This window comes from Tamandua tetradactyla, chromosome 24, assembly GCF_023851605.1.
Source record: "Tamandua tetradactyla isolate mTamTet1 chromosome 24, mTamTet1.pri, whole genome shotgun sequence".
NCBI lineage: Eukaryota > Metazoa > Chordata > Mammalia > Pilosa > Myrmecophagidae > Tamandua > Tamandua tetradactyla.
Window position 1 is genome coordinate 41,128,774 of NC_135350.1, and position 17,641 is coordinate 41,146,414.

Below are 17,641 nucleotides of genomic sequence, written 5' to 3' on the forward strand. Positions count from 1 at the left end.
GGAGGTTGGCATATAGTTTCCTTTCTTGTAGCATCTTTGCCTGAGTACATTCATTTTTATTGCTGTATAGTTTACTATTCTATGAGTGTTGTTCAATGAATCCATTCTCCTATAAGTAAATTTGGTAATATTTCCCGTTTGTGTTTGTTTTTCTTGGAGCATATGTACAAGATTTTTTTTTTTAAAATAAAAGCCTGGGGTTGTGGTTGGGCACATTTCTAACTTTGCTGTCTAATATCAAATCTTTATTGAAGCTGGCGGTTTATATTTGTAGCTGTCTGTTCCACATCCTCACCAATTCTTGGTATTATCAGATTTAGTGTTTCTTTCTTTCTTTTTTTTTTAAACCAACTTCTTGGATATTAAATACTATCTCATTAAGGCTTTAATTACTTTTTCTTGACTACAATGGAATCTGGGCATGTTTTCCTATCTGTGTTGACTATTAGTGTTTTTCACTAGGTAAAATATCTGTTGTCTTTTTTTAAACACTTTTTTAAATTATGATTTTTTTTTTGTGCTTTTCTTTGTCTTAGTAGGAGTCATTCCCTTTTTCTGCCTGCGTTTATGATTTTTTTTCTTGTTGTTTGGCTATCTACTATTTCTTTACCATGTGACTAGATGTAGATTTTTATTTATCCTTATTGGGATTCACTGTGTGTCCTGGATTCCAATCTCTTATCAATTCTTGAATGTATAAATTTTATTTAGAATTTATTTCTTTGACAATTATCTCTCCCCAATCTTTACATTACCTCCTTCTAAAACTTTGATTAGATATATAATATATATTCTTTATTTAATAAAATTTTATTAAGCACCTACTATGTGATAGGTACTTTTTTGGTTTTAAAAGATACATCAGTAAATAAAAATAACTAAGATCCTTACTGTTATAAAATTTACATTTTTCCAGGGGAACACAGGTAATTAAAATATTAATAGCACAGAATATTAGAAGATTATAAGAGCTACAGGATAAAAGGAATCAGAGGAACTAGAATGAAGGGTAGGGATTGCCTACCCTTTCTTTTAAAGTTTAAACATAAAAGTTTCTTCAACTATGCCTCATATGGCATGTTTCCTTGACTTCATATTAAGTTGTCATTTCTCAGCCTCCCTTTTAAATTGTGTTATATCTGGAAATGGATATAACCTTCCAGATATGGTTCAACAAAAACAGAGTACTATTTCCCTTAAATAAGATTCTATTTTAAATAGCTTGTATTAAAGCTTTACTTTAATTTTACTTAACAATTTTAAAAGGTTCTTAATATTTTTCTGCTATAAAATACATATGTCATATTATATTCTCAGTTTCAGAATGATATGAAATGGGATGGAGTCAGATTAAGCACTTTTGAGGCCAGAAGATCATACAATTTGGAGAGAAGCATTTTTTACAATAAAAAGAATAAATATTATAAATTCAGAATTATTTTCAGAGTCTTGTAAGGGTCAAGCACAAATGAAGGCCCCTGGAGATTAACTTTCAATATCTTAATGAAAGTTTTACCAGTGCCACCCATATAATATATATTAGATTTGCTTCTATGTGAAATCTCTCACCATTTTTTGATTTGGAAGTAAATATAGATTATGATAATAAATAGATTTACAAGAAGGAATAGAGCATACTAAGATCATATACTTTGTGCTGCAAATATCTGTTTTGGGTACTGCATGTACCATAGTAGCCCACCAACAATCTTCTGCCAGCAAACAAATATCTTTTTTCTCAAATTGTCAACTTTAAGTTTCTAATTTGTTTTGACTTATAATATTTCCTCCTCCTAGGCTCATTTATAATGAAACCAGATGTTAATTGCACATGTTAATTGCACATTAAGTTACTTATTTACATTTCATGTTGCCGGAACTTGAGGGGGAGTTTTGAAGGGAAAAGAACATTTTTAATTGAAAAAAAATGTATTTTTAAGGGAACAAAACAAAACCATAAAACCCAAATCCAGAAATCTGTCATGTGTGTATATACTTCTTTCTTGATATTCACAGTTGTATTCAGATATAAGATTTTTCTAAAGGGCAAATTTTATCATGGAGATATATATAGTAACTACTGAAATAAATGGTTGAGTATTTTGTACTTTAAGTTGAATAATTTTTGTACTTTCCATGAGTAATATTCCACATGTGATAGCAGCATATAACTTCAGTTCTCCCTGGATGATGTTTGGCCGAATCCCACTCTAATGGGAGCTTAGGTGAGCCACTTACAACAATTTCCTGTGGTCTTTTCAGGAAAGCAACATGGGGTAAAGAGAAAAAGATTAAGATTTTCCTTTCCATGAAGTATTCCCAGATCAATGATGCCTAAATTTTACACTAGTGGACAGGTGAATTTAAATCTTTTCTGACATGTCATAAAACAAAATATACTAGTAATTTATTCTTAAATTTGGATTTACTGAATCATGAGACTCTTAGTATATTCTACATCAGTATTCCTAAAAAAATGTAATCCAGGGACCATCTGTATTAAAATTACCATTGGGAATTTTTTTTATTTAGTAATATCAGTTTGGCCCTACATAAGACCAATGGGCTCAGAATCTTGGAGATAAATGGCAGAGGGAAGGTGGGGTGGAACTGTATTTGTATTCTATGTTATGAATATTCTATGCTATGAATATAAGTTATGAATATTCAGTTTTATATCATGATACGTAAGTCATGGTTGGAAATAACATGGCATTTGTGCCTCTACTTCCTTATCCACACCTAAGGCAGACATCACTAATTGAGAGCAGCATTCTTCCCTACAGAGCTAAGGTGAAGCCACACAATCATACTTAACACAGAACCTGGGCTGTTGATTGACTTGTAAGGTAAAATAGCCTCTTCTGGAACTATTCTATAAGACATTTCTATCAGGCAATGTTACTTCAGGAACATAGTAATTAAGAATTTGGTGGCAAGCAGTGATGTTCTTTAGTTTGCAAGTAGATGTCAGGGAATTTTTTGTACTAAAGATTGAATATAAAGTCTAGAGCAGAGTAGAAAGCAAGTCAGAAAACATGAGGCTGGCAGCTCTGAAAATGATATTCATTATAAAAAGTCTTCGATGATGGAGGAAAACATAAAGAAAAAGGTAGTAATTTAAAGGACACAGTAGAATGAGGTCATTAACTCCTTATCTCACTTAGCAATTTCTGAAGGCTTAAAAATATCCATAGTATAAATTATAATTGTTACATTATTTACACTAATTTTCTATTTCAACGTCAGAAGTAATTATAACTCACTTATAATTACAGTATTAACAGTTTTTGCTTAAAAGTAATTTTTCACTTTCACCTTATACAATTTAATTTTTAGCTTCTTTATTTCAGATGATTCTGACTTGCTACCATATTCCCATGCACAGAGTAACCTGGACGAAATTTTATTGAAACATGTTCTTGTTTAATGATTGCTACACTTTTGTAAAAAGACTATTCTTCAGTGTGTCCCACTCTCATTTCACTTCTTAACAGTCCATCGTCATACATCTTTTTCATCCCCCAAACTGAAATGATCTATACTAATTTGTTTCATTCAGCCAGAGTACAAGGAAGGTAGAAGAGGACCTGCAAATGAATTTGGTTTGAGCTTTGATTAATCTCCTATCTACCAAGTTCATGCTATATTTTAATTTCTGTTGGATAAAGTTTACTTTGTCTTTTGTTGGGACTGCTAGTCTTTCAGTCCAACCTTCTTGAATAATAAAAATAAAGACTTCACAAACCTCAATTAAGTAATATTAGGGTAGAGTCCCTGAATTGTCACAAATGACATTAGTAGAAATTAATTAACCTAAAAGTAGTTATAGAAAAATAAACAATGGAGGAGGAAACTCTGCTCATGGTATTGGATTTAAGAAGAATTTCCAAGAATTGTGCCATTCACTGACACATGGCAAGGAAATCTGTTTGAAATTAACTTCTTCTAGTTCATTCTTGAGTGTTTTCATGGGTGGTGTTTATCACTCTAAAGACTTTGATTTATTAAAGATTAATGATAGATGAAAAAGGAGAATCTCAATCAGTGTGTATGTCTGTCAAAGAGCTAGCTTCAATTTTGAGGGTACTATTTTTCATAGAAAGCTAATATTTTCTTGTAGAATTTCCCATGCTTAATGTACTTTCTGAAATACATGGACTTGGATGGCAACTGTTGTCTTAGATTAAATACCCTTATGTTCCCCATCATATCTCGTTGAAAACAGAATTCAGGGATGTAGGGCACTCCTATCAGAAGTAATAGCAGTAGGTGTGAAATTATAATTACTTTGTTTGATAAATGTGATTTTTTAAAACTCTTTGGTGAAGAATTAATGATTTATTTTATTGTCATAATTCTATTGATCCCATATGTAAAGATTATGAATAGAAAATTTATTAAAAGACAGTGAAATTTCTTATTTGTTAAAGAAAGGAAGAAAACCTCAAAGTTAATTTAGGAAAAACATAAGTGAATATTTAAAGTATTTGTGTATTTATTTTAAAAAGATAAATCATTAAGCTAGTTTCATGATAAAAATGTCATGATTATGTCATAATTTTTTCTCTTCTAAATCACATGGTTATTTGGAAGTTTGTCTCAATATAAGAAACTCTTCTGTTAATTGAATACTTTCTAATCTTTATAAACCAAAGACTAATTAATGCTACCTTATTGCATTATATAATGCTAACTCCCCCAAAGTGTGTATATTCTGAAAGCAAATTTAAAATCCCAAGAGGATTTATTGCCTGAAAATTATGGTTTTATATTTTTGCTCTTTGTTTCTCATTAAAACTCCAGTTGTACTGATGACAACTCTGAATCTGAGGAGTAAGCTTCTGGCTAGTGAAAGGCAAGAGTTAGTGGCCTGCACTTCTTTTTTTCCCTTAACTATTCATTTCCCAGATATTGACCAATGGAACAAGGTAATTGAGCAACTAGGAACACCATGTCCAGAATTCATGAAGAAATTGCAACCCACGGTGAGAAACTATGTTGAGAATCGGCCCAAGTATGCAGGACTTACCTTCCCCAAGCTTTTTCCAGATTCCCTCTTCCCAGCGGACTCCGAGCACAATAAACTCAAAGGTACGGCCTTCAGGGACAACCTGAGAACCATGGTGTGGGTATTGGGCTAATTAAGAACACAATTTAGAACTATCTCCTTAGGTCCTTAATCTGTGCTACTGCTTATTTTCCCTTCTGACAAAGGGAAGTGGTCAAGAACTTTAGAATTGGATAGTGTCAGAGGAAGGGATGGGAATAAAGTGTATGCCAGTGGTATGGGTTATCTCATGTGGTTTATTTAGAATCTTTAAATTATTTTGTAGTATAATCCTGTAAATTCAATGTATCATTGTTCCAATCCTTTTTATTACATGGAAAAATGTTTCAACCCAAGTTTTAAGTTGTAAAAAGTTAGAGACTCAGATGTCTACATTTTCTTTTATTGGTATTCTATCTAGTGCTTAACCATGGTGCATGTTTTTGTTTTAGCATGGTAAATGAGATTTCACGCACACATTTTTAAATTCAACATAAACACGCCCATATTAATGAATTCCTTTCACTACTCTATCTGCAGCAAGGAACTTGGGTAGTAAATCTGAAGCTCTTCATCCAAAAATGGAGTAATAGTGCCTTTCAGTCATAGAGACAGAGACAAGGAATAATTTGGCAATATACGAAGGGCGGTCCAAATAGTAACATTCTACTTCTTATGATTTAGGACCCAGTTGAGAATCTGATTTTGAAACATACTTGATATTTCCCCTCTGTCTAGGTTCAAATCCTGACTTTGTCCCTTAAAATCTTTGTGACCCTGGAGAAGTTACCTGTGTTAGTTAGGGTTCTCTAGAGAAACAGAATCAACAGGGAACATTCGCAAACATAAAATTTATAAAAGGGTCTCACGTGACCGGGGGGTGCAAAGTCCAAAATCCGCAGGGCAGGCTGTGAAGCCGACGATTCCGATGGAGGGTCTGGATGAACTCCACAGGAGAGGCTCACTAGTCAAAGCAGGAAGAGAGCCTGTCTCTTCTGAATCCTCCTTAAAAGGCTTCCAGTGAGTAGACTGAGCATCACTCATTGCAGAAGACACTCCCCTTGGCTGATTACAAATGGAATCAGATGTGGATGCAGCTGAGTGATCATGATCTAATTCTCTGAAATGTCCTCATTGCAACAGACAGGCCAGCACTTGCCCAACCAGACAAAGAGGTACCACCACTTGGCCAAGTTGACACATGAAGCTGACCATGACATTACCTAACCTTTCTACAGGTTTAAATGTGAAGCATTGTGTCTTCGTTCTTGACACTTTTATTTGCACAGATAAATTTCTTCTTTCACCTGTCTCTACAAGCTCTTTTAACTATTTTTAAAAGCTCTTTTAACAAATGTAAGTGGACAGTGTCTACCTTATAAGGTTGTTAGGAAGATAATAACAGTGCCTGGCTTGTAGTAAATACTCAATAACTTACACAAAATAATAATATTCAAAGAGTACCTATACATTATCAGAAAAAAAGTTAGGGCACCTACTTTTGAAATTTTACTTCAAATGTTTGTGAGCAATTCATTAGGTACAGATTTAACTTACAGAGAAATAGCTGAGATAAATTTGAGATAGACGAACTAAAATGTGATGCTATTATTTTCCAGGATCTTTTTCATGTACTCCGAACTTTCATCTGGTGGGTTTGGAATGTGCAATCTTGTGTTTGAGATCTTGACACTTTTATTGGCATAGATAGATTACTTTCTTCAGCTGCCTCTACAAGTTCTCTGAATGGCAAGGGACTAAATTATCACTACATATACTGCTTTTAGGATCAATGTTACTTATGAACAGTTTGAATAAGAGCTAATATTCCCAGTAGAGCTCTGATAGAATTTTTGTCTTCATGCTAATTGACATATCTTGCAAAAGAAATCCCTTTTTTGAAGACGCTTGTGGTGTCACAATATGGAGGCAGCAGAGCCCTTTCACCAAAGATATTATTTGGTGATAATGACAGCGCTTGTAGAAAAATTACAAGTTTGACATTATTGAGTGTCTTTTTTTGGCTTTTTAATTCAATTCATACCTCCACAATTATATTATGTTTTGCAAATTACAAGCTAATGTACACATTTATAATTATTTAATTATAATTTAATGTTAAATTGGTAAATGACAGAGAGTTGTGCAAATAATCAAAAGGAATGATTTACTCTACTGTAATTGGAAAAGAGAATAATAATTTGTTGCAAAGGAAGGAATGAATGCTAAGGCATTGAGATTTTTTTCTTCTTCCCCATTTTTCTCCCTACAAATGGTATTGGTTATTGCTTCTTCATGAGATGTTTTGATACTGGTAGAGTTCACGCTTCTATTGATGAGGAGCTCCCTCCTGCACCTGTCCTATCTAAGGGCAGAAAGTCTGAATGGGAGATGGATTGTGTTCCCCAGAAAAATTATTAATGGAAATAAAAAGTCTTTCATTCTGATTTTACTAGGACTTTTCATAATTTGTACAGAACATTTTAAAGTGCATTTCATAAAATGTAACAACATAAGAAAATTTTTATATTATAGGACATGAAAAATATAGATTGCTACATTTAACAGTAGTATGATTAAAAGTATGTGAAAATACATAAACAAGACCAGAAGAAAATACACCAATTTCTTGTTGCCTCTAGATGATGGGATTGGTTTGTTTTCCCTAATTTTTGTATTTTATGTAATTTTCAAATTACGAGTTAATTATAACTCATAATGCCTTAATAATCTAAAAAATTGATAAAATAAAAAATTAGTACAGACCAATGGCTTCAAACACATTAACTTTTTTCCTAATTAAAGCAACTCAATTTAGGGGTTAGTCTCTTTAATTTGAAATTTTATAATACACTAACTTGTTATCACCATATAATTTTATAAACATTACTATTAACAACCACAAAATTAATCATGATCTCATGTGCATATAGAGAGTTTTATTAGTGGCTGGTCTAGCACTTGGGTTCACTTACTAGTTACTTTATTTCATCAAATCTATAATTCCATTGATTAAAAAATGTAAAATGATTACAGAGATGTTAAAATGAAATTCAGCTGTTGAATATTACTCCTCTCACATCCACTCTTCAGACTTTATTTTTCTTGTGCATATAAGGAATTTGTTCTACATGATCTTTGAAGTCAACATGAATGCTCAAATTCTGTTAATTCCGTTGTAGGAATGAGAACATAGAAACAGAGAAGCTGATTCATTTTCAAGCACGCATCCATGCATTGCTGAGCATTATGCATTTCTTATGCTCGTTATCCTATATTTCTCTTATTTCCAGACCATTTACCTAAGCAGAGTTCAATTCTGATGCAAACTTTCTGGGTGGATGCATTTTACTTAGAAATACAAAAAAATAACTACATTCACATATACACACCGTTTTAACACGTGAAGAGCTCTAAATGAAACCTTAGGCTTAGAGATACACAATAAAAAGTGTGAAATAATTTCCTTCTCCAGCACATCAAGAATTTCACCAGGTATTTGGGACAAAAGCACTATTTGATTGTTTCTTTAGTTTTCTTTCCTTCCAACAAAATTCCTTGTCAAACAAAATTTTTACTAATTATTTTTCTCATTCCCTGTTTCAGCCAGCCAAGCTAGGGACTTACTGTCAAAGATGCTAGTGATTGACCCAGCAAAAAGGATATCAGTGGATGACGCCTTACAGCACCCGTACATCAATGTGTGGTACGACCCTGCTGAAGTTGAAGCGGTAAGGCACAGGCTTATTTCACTTTCCCTCCACAAACAGACTATAGCAACTGGGTGCTCAGTGGTGAAAGCCGAAAGAAAATTAGAAGCCAGAAGAAGGTAGAAAGGACTTTCATAAAATTCCTACACCACTGCCACTACCTGCTCCTCTGAATGTTATTTTCTTCTACTTAGGTATTAAATGAATTTCTTTTCCATGAATTCTTATGAGAGAGAGTGATTTAGTCCAATGAATCTTAGATTTCCACGAACATTTCTATTTGTTTTCATTAAATTGTTGACATTAGTGTTTCTTCCTCTACGTTTGAGCATCAGTCTCTTCTAATGCAAACTTCGTGGAAGAAAAATCATTATAAATTGTTATGACGTTATTATAAATGGCCTTATATCCTCGATAAAATACCTGCCATGACTAAGGTGTGGTACTTAAGAACATTTCACTTACAGAGCTTTTGCCAGGTCATTGGTAACTTGCATGAATTAGACAAGAAAAATTGGGTATTCTAATAATGACATTATTTCAGGTTAATTCTAAATTGACAGTCACTGTAAGATGTATGTCCTTGTTTTAAACGCAGACATGTTTAAGAATCTTCTCAGAAATATAGCTTTTCTTAAAGCTAATTTTCAAATATTTAATATCTTCTCTCATATCTCTTTCTTCTATCTCTGCCTCTCTTTCTCTGTGTTGACCTAGGGCTGAGCAGGAAAAACTGTGTGTTGTTGTCCATGTGTGTTCCATAGGCCTCCTGATGGGAATTCCCGTAGGTGCTGCTTCTAAATGATTTACTATTAGCAATGTTACCGCAGTAAGCCAATTTTTAGAATTTTTTTCAACTCTTAGAATACCTGTGCTAAATTATCTTATTTTCTTTTTTATATCACCTTCAGCATAATTTGTTTGTTTATTTTCTTGTACCCTCCTCTGTAATTTTAGGCTATTCATGCTCAGGAACACTTTTGCTTTGTTTCAGCTTCCTTTCTTCTAATTTATTGTGCACTTTGCCTGTGTTAGAAATGCTAGATTCAAGCTTATGTAATTTCATATCCCTTCATTCTTCACTAGAGAAGTTAAAACCGAATGAAAAATTAAACTTTATAGGCACAATATTCAATAAACTACTATTCATCACACAACTGGATCCTAAACCATTTGAAAATGTCAGAGTAAAAACTCTTTACTGATGAGTGAATTTCTGAAGTGTGGAAACTGAGGTGCAACTTGTCCTTCACGGCATTTTCTTAAGATCTGCTCTCGTAAACAGTTTCACAATTATGTTGAAATTTCGATTTGCTTCAACTTAATTTTTGAGTTACTTGATTTGATTCTCATAAAAATAAAATTTGCCAAGTCTGATTTTAATGTTCTTAAGACTAATTTATGTTCTTACAACTAAAATTTAGATTCTCTTCAAGCTTCCTTTCCTTCTCTTTAAGATGTCCTTAGTAAGTTTACTTGGAGTAAAGTGAAATACTATAAGAGAAAGTATGAGGATTATGTATATGAAAATTAGGTATAAGAACTTTTTTATTTGGCAAAATTCTAGAATTTTAGGTTATGTTGTTTAGGTTATAAAAATTTTAGACAAGTTATTTAAAGTTACTGCTCCTCATTCATTATGGTAGCTCAAATCGTGTGGCATATTTATTTTCCCATACATCTAATTTAATGTGTGTAATTTATTTTTAATGGATTGTGGCCTAAAGTTAAATTAGAGCCATGAAGTCTGCATTTGTAATTCACTTGTAATTATGTTGTCTATAAAAGAGACAGATGCTTAGAATCTATCACAAGATATTAATGAATAGTGTCAATGACCTTTAAAATTTATTTTAACTTTTCATGAAAAATTCCTTTGCAGAATAAAAAGATAAAATTGAGGGGCCTAAGATAGCTGGAGCTTTTCTTTCAACCATTTCGATATTGTTAGGGTGGGCATAGATAGCAACAAGACAGGATATATGGGTTTTAGGGAAGGATCCAATAGAGCCTGAAATCTATGAGGAAAAAGGATCAGTTATTATACAAAAGAACAAGTGTTTGGCATCTAAACTAGGGTCATTGATTGTACAATGTTAACACATTTTAAATGTAGACATGTTGAAGTGAACAGGTTTAAATTCTAATTCTAGAGCAAGAGCAGTTTATTACTGTATGAACTTGATGATGGAGTTTACAACTAGGAAAGAAAAGAAGCAGCAACCAGCTATCTCTCCTGAATTAGTGTCTTTGATATTGCAAGTGGACATATATTTAAAGTAAGATGATCTTTCTTTATGATCACATGGCAAAGTTATAATGGAGTCTTATGTCCTCTGCCAGGCCTGATAAGATTTTCTTGTAAAATAAACTCCTATGTGTCTCTATAATCCAAATAAAGGAAAACATCAATCAAATAATCAGAAGTTTCGTGGGTTTAAATAATCAAATTCAGGCAACTCTTAAGTAACTCACATGATATAAGAAAGAAAAATAAATTCAAATAAAAGAAGACAAAAATAAATGTCAATGGCTGGAAATAGAGCCAATTGGTGAGGGAAAGGGAGGGTCTAGAAAACATAATGTCTTTTGGAAGAGTGGAAAAGATTGAGGAGGAGTGCTACATGTACTCATCTATTAATCACACTATAAACCATTTTATTACATGGTTTCCAGAAGTGCTAAAGTATAAAAATAAAAAGAAAGAACATATGGTTGCTGTCATAAATCCAAGAGGGAACATTAATCATGTACACACAATGTCAACAGTTTTAAAAATGGGATGTTAACAGTGACCTATCTGCATAACATAGTCCAGAGAGGTTTTGCAGTTACAATTGTTCAAATTATTAGCAAGTTCTTATTCAAAGTGATATTAACAGCAATAAAAGTATGTACCCAAATAGAGCATATAAACCACATTTGATGTCAGTTTTTTTTTTTAATGAAACAATTGGAGGTGTTCTGTGGTTTGATGATTATCAGAAGAGCAAAGATATTACAAAAAAAAAATACAGGTTACTGAGATGTGTGTACCTTCATTGGTTTGAAAGTTAGGCTAGGTTTGAATTTCTTCTCTGTCACTTACTACTTGTAAGTCAAGTTTCTAAACCTCTTCGCAACTCAGTCTTAACTGAAAAATGAAGGACAATAGTACTGCATAGGGTTCTGAGAATTTAAGGAGTAAATGTGCATAAAGTGCTTAGCAGTGCTTGATAGCTAGTAAGGACCATATAAATTATTAGTATTCTCATTATTGTTACTAGTTTGACTTTTACATGTAATTTTATTACTTTTTAATATTAGAAAAGATAGATATATCTGCTGAAAAAGATTGGCTGGCCAAGAAACTGGAGAAATTTTCTACACCAAGTTTTGAATAATCACCAAAAATGACCTAGTTTGTGCAAGGTTTTAAAATGTTGGTCATTTCTTTTTTTTTTTTTTCGCTGATATAAAACCACCTCTACCTTGTCAAGTGTAGGAAAATCTGGTACCAACAATTTAAGCCAAAATAAAGACAAATTATATGGTCCACAAATCCTTATTATAACTTTGGGAAGCTATGGGGTGTTCAGGACTGCTTAGACACTTGATTTGACTATTTTCCCCTGCTCTGTTCGGGGAAAATATAGAAACAATTGGGTCTGTCGCTTTATTTCGTACCAGACTCTTTGCTTAGGTGGCTAGGGAAGAATGGTGGCTTTCACCCTGCACCCCTGATAATAGGGTTACTGAGCACCCTTAAGGAACATTTGCATTAACTCCAAGATAACGAGTTGATTGACTACACTTTGTCTGAGGACACAAGAAGAGAATTTAAAAGGGACATAAAGTGTGACTATTTTTAGCTCAGTTTTTATTTGTATCAGCCACTCCAGAGCACCTTGATAAAGATCCTGAGTACAGGTTGTGAAGAACCTTCACTAAAGGTTTCTGTAGTGGTTGTGAGTGAGAGAGAAATGCTCAGTTACCACATCAAAGACATCAAAACTCAAAGGAAGCATCATGAGGATGCCAATATAACCTTATGGAATCTGTGAAGGTCATTTTTTTTATTCATTTAATTCTTGACAGAAAGGCAGGATCAAAGCCTGACACTTAAATCAATCCTTAAAGTAAGATTTTATGGCCAGCAGTGATTAGTCAAACATGCCATTATGTTGGAGCGTCATTCCTGGAGGGACCTAGATACAATGCAGAGGAGGATCCTTAATGAATTCCAACATTCCTCGGGGAATCTGGGCAGAGGGGCAGGTTGGGATAGTCAGATGATGGCATCCAGTGGTTGAGTAATTGATAGTCTGGAGGAGAGCTGGCAGGCAATATAGGACCCTCTGAATGGTCAGCTGAGTGGAAATTATGGGAGAGAATGCTAGAACGGAGACTTGAACACAGGGCTACAGCTTTTATGTGTGCTAAGAAGTACACATGTTAAAAAAGATGAGAATTTTTGACATTTGGCTATGAGATCCTTTTTAGACAAAGGGGAAAGTGTGCCTAATTCAACCAGTTTGGGTGGAGGGTAATTAGGAAAGCAAGACCAAGGCTGAGATTGTCTCTATTATTTCTTCCCTAAATCAAGATGAATTTGGGAATTGGGACAAGATTGCATGAGATTTACAAATCCTGAATTATACAACCTGATCCTTAATTGCCAGTGAGATTATAATCTAAGAAACAGAGTAGCACATATATTAGTGCTATAGTACAATCAAAATGAACACTTAGAAAATGTAAGCATGAATCGTCAGCAATGTTGCACATTTATTGTTTATTTGTAACATAAGGACTAATAGGGCCTTAAATAGTTTATTAAGATTATTACTTACTATTTTATTACTTTTGGGATTAATTTCTATTTGCCTTAAGTGAGATAATTTATAAGAATAAGCTAACCTGGCTTTTTAAAAGTATTTTATTGCAGAGTCAACTAAATTTCATGCCTTTTGAACAGAGTTATTATCTGACATTATTTTAACCATCTTCTTAACTGTCATTGTATCCTATTGGTTATTACCAACAAGAGCTCATGGGATGGGTGATCAACCATACAGGAAATAGGCATTTTTTTCCAATCTTCTTGTGCTGTAAAAATATACATTTTAATGTTGCTTATGTCTGGAAATTTGGTAAAGGTTAAACTTAAATTAGAGCATATAGATAATTTTGAAGTAGTTTTGTGCTACAGTACAGCAAACATCAACATTCTGAATATCAACTCCGTATCTGTGAGCAGCTATAGGTACAAGGACCAGAAAACATTAAGGGAGAGGAGAATGGTATATGAAAGGATTGCAAAGGGAATCAGGAGCTTGTGATCAAGGTAGAGCAGGTTCCAGAGCTTAGACAAGCAATCTAGAATGAGAGCTGGCACAGATAAGTGGACAAGTACATCAGGATAAGAAGTTATGACCATCTGGTCTGTCAGGAAATGCAGGTGGTCAAAGGTCAGAAGTCTAAGCAACCAGGACCTTGAATGGCATTTAAATAATGGTAAAGCCAAGGATGTTCTTAAATTGGCATGAAAAAGTCAAGAGCAGGTACTCTTATATCAGCCCAGAGATTAGCAAAAATGGGAAAATATACATTTTAGTGTTGCTTATGTCTGGAAATTTGCAACTACAATGAGGGGGTTTACTGGAGCCCAGGGCTGGGTAGTGACAGGCTCCAGTGGGACCTGGAGTCTCAGACACAGAGTAGGTACAGCTGATTCTGGAGGAGGAATGAGGAGAAACTGCCTGACTTCTCCCCACTATATCCTCATCTTCTGGTAGTAAATCCCTCCTGTTGATTCCTAAACTTTAAACCAGCTGATAGGACAGACTGGAAAATGCAGCTTGTAGGAGTTGGCTCCTGATATAACACAGCAAATAAAGGGGACTCTCAAGCCCAAGACTGGCACTACCTACTCATTCATGCTTCATTCTCAATTCTGAAATCCCTAAATAAAAGTTAAGTGACCAAGCAACTGGGCACGCAACCTAAAGATGAGAAGACTTTGGGGATTGGAAGAGGCGCTAGAGGGACTCACTGAGTGAAAGTGAAGTAAACTTTACTCCCTAATAACTGTTTACTTTACGCAAGCCATCTTGTTATTTTTTGTCAAGAAATCACAAGTACTACACAAATCTAATAGTCTTGCAATATGAGTATTTCTCACTGGGTTTTCAATGAGAATGTGTATACTTCCTTCCTTTTATATGCTGATGTCATCTTTTCAGTTGTTGACTTGTTGAGCCTATAACATTGTTTAGAAAGAATGAGAGAGGTGGGCAGGATGGTGGCACAGTGAGGTATGGAATTTATTTAGTCCTCCAGGGAAGCTAGTAAATGACCAGGAACTTTCTAGAGCAGCTGTTTGGGAGACTTCTGTGACCAGACACACATCACACACTAGTCTGAAATGGGTGGAACAGTTGAGATTCCACACTGAATTGTAAGTTTCTCAAGTCATGGAGCCTCACGCCCCTACCCCACTGTCTGGGGTTGGTTCTCTGACCAAAAAAGAAGCCCTTTCTACAAGAAGCAGGGACAGTAGCTCAACCAATCTCCAATTGCAGAATTAATTAACAAATTTGGACTGCTGAATACAAGCTCTGAGCACAGACCCTGGAGCAAGCAAGAAAGGAACTGGGAGGTTATGCCCCAGCAGAAAGGGGGCAGGGCTGATGGGAAAAAAACAACAGAGGTTATCTGAGTTGGATGAGCTCAAAATACTGGAAAAAGGCTGAGGCCCAGGAAAAAGGCACATGGAGCTGGATACCAACGCTGGCTCTAGACTGGCAAACCTGAGGGACTGGAGTCTGGTTCTGAAAAGGGTATTTTTTTTCTATATTTAAAAAAAAATTCTTAATAGCCCATTAGATAGAAATGTGGGCATTCCCAGGCTTCAGCACTGCCCCAGGCAAGGGAAGAAATAAGACATGTCTGAGAGACAAAGTAGTCAGGTGAAGTAGATAGTTCCCTAAAGGGCAGATCTTTAAGTGGTCTCTACTGGGACCAGGGGAAGGTAAATCATTCAAGCTCCAATTGTGGTTTTAATTCTGGCAGAGAGGAGGCAGGGCTGACAGAAAAAAAATAAAATGAAATAAAATTAAAAAGAATAAAGATGGAGGGTTTTGGAGTCAGCTGAGCTCAGGTACAGGAAAAGAGTTATACCCCCACAGAACCAGGTACCAACTCCAGTACCTGGTTCTGAAAAGGAATTTTTTTTTTTTAACTATTCTAAGAAGCTCAGCAGAGAAAGCCTCAGGCATTTTCAATTGTCAGCAGGACCCAGACAAGGGCTGAGTTAAGATAGCTCTGGTTGACAAAGTAATGAGTAAAGTAAGGAAGTTAATTCCCTAAAGGATGTGTCTTCTCTAGGAAAAAGTGAGAGCCAGGGCTCAGCTCTAGTGGGGGCCCTCCTTCAAGAAATTCAGGCCCCAGGGGCTGGAAACAGAGGCAACCTAAGTCCACCTCCTACCTCAGACTCTTTTCTCAACAGGCAAGGAGTGTCTGCTGAGAATTAAAGGTACCACATCACTTTACATTGGTGGGGAGCTGCAGACTGACAAGCATCACTTGCTGGACAGGATAGGAGAAGCACAGAGTATAGAGACTTCATAGAATAGTCTGACATCCAGTTGGGTCTCACCCTCAGGGAAACTTGATATTGATTACAACCCCCTCCTGAGACCTAGGCCTGTCTGGTCTGGGAAAATCTGATTGGGGTCGATCATATCTGGGGAGACCCTCCTCAAAAAAAGGCTATGTATAGGCAGGGCAACAACCAGAAAAAAAGAGCTGAAAAATTCTGATGAGTTAAATAGAACCTATGCTGGAGTTCTATAATAAGTTGATAGAGATAGAGAACAAAGCCAGCCAATAAGAAAAGCCTAGGTAAAAGAGTGACAACAACATCCAGAATAAATCAACAAGGTTATCAGATACCTAGACATCAGCAAAAAATTACAAGTCATACTAGAAAAAATGAAGATATGGCTTAGTCAAAGAAACTAGCATTTCTAATGAGATACAGCAATTGAAACAACTAATTAAAGATGTCCAAACAGACATGCAAAATCACATCAAAAATCAGATCAGTGAGTTGAGGAAAAGTATGGTAAAAGAGATGAAGGGTATAAAGAAGGCATTGGGTGAACATAAAAAAGAATTCAAAAATTTGAAAAAAATGGCATAAGTTATAGGAAGAAAGACAATAAAAGAGAAGAAAAGCACAATGGAGATCTACAACAGCACATGTGAAGAGGCAGAAGAAAGGATTAGTGAACTAGAGGACAAGACATCTGAAATTCTACATATTAAAAAACAGAGAAAAGAATGGAAAAATATAACTGGTGTCTCAGGGAATTGAATGACAGCATGGAACAGATGAATATTCACATTATGGGTATACCAGAAGGAGAACATAAGGGAAAGGGGCAGAAAGAATAATGGAGAAAATAATCACTGAAAATTTCCCATCTCTTATGAAAGATGTAAAATTACAGATCCAAGAAGCACAGCATACTCCAGATAGAATAGATCTGAATAGACTTACTCCAAGATAATTATTAATAAAATAGTCAAATATCAAAGAGAAAAAATTGATTCATCACATACAGGGGAAGCTTGATAAGACCATGTGCTGATTTCTCAGGTGAAACCATGGAGGCGAGAAGGCAACGGTATGATATGTTAAAGATACTGAAAGAGAAAACTGCCGACCAAGTATTATACATCTGGAAAAACTGTCCTTCAAAAATGAGGGAGAGTTTAAAATAATTTTAGACAAACAGACACTGAGAGTTTGTGAACAAGAGACCTGCTCTACAAGAAATATTAGAGGAAACACTGTAGCCAGATAGGAAAATATAGGAGAGAGAGGTTTCAAGAA

The 17,641-nt window shown here is 34.7% G+C and overlaps 1 protein-coding gene across 6 annotated transcripts in view; it reads left to right on the forward strand.

Annotated features, from left to right (window-relative positions):
- MAPK10 (mitogen-activated protein kinase 10) overlaps positions 1–17,641 on the forward strand; it is a 371,854-nt gene that overhangs the window by 306,040 nt on the left and 48,173 nt on the right. For all 6 annotated transcript variants that reach the window (XM_077142936.1, XM_077142934.1, XM_077142935.1 and 3 more), the window contains exons 10-11: positions 4,912–5,094; positions 8,657–8,781. In XM_077142936.1, the coding sequence (XP_076999051.1) occupies positions 4,912–5,094; positions 8,657–8,781 (308 nt within the window). The remainder of the gene's footprint in view (positions 1–4,911; positions 5,095–8,656; positions 8,782–17,641) is intronic.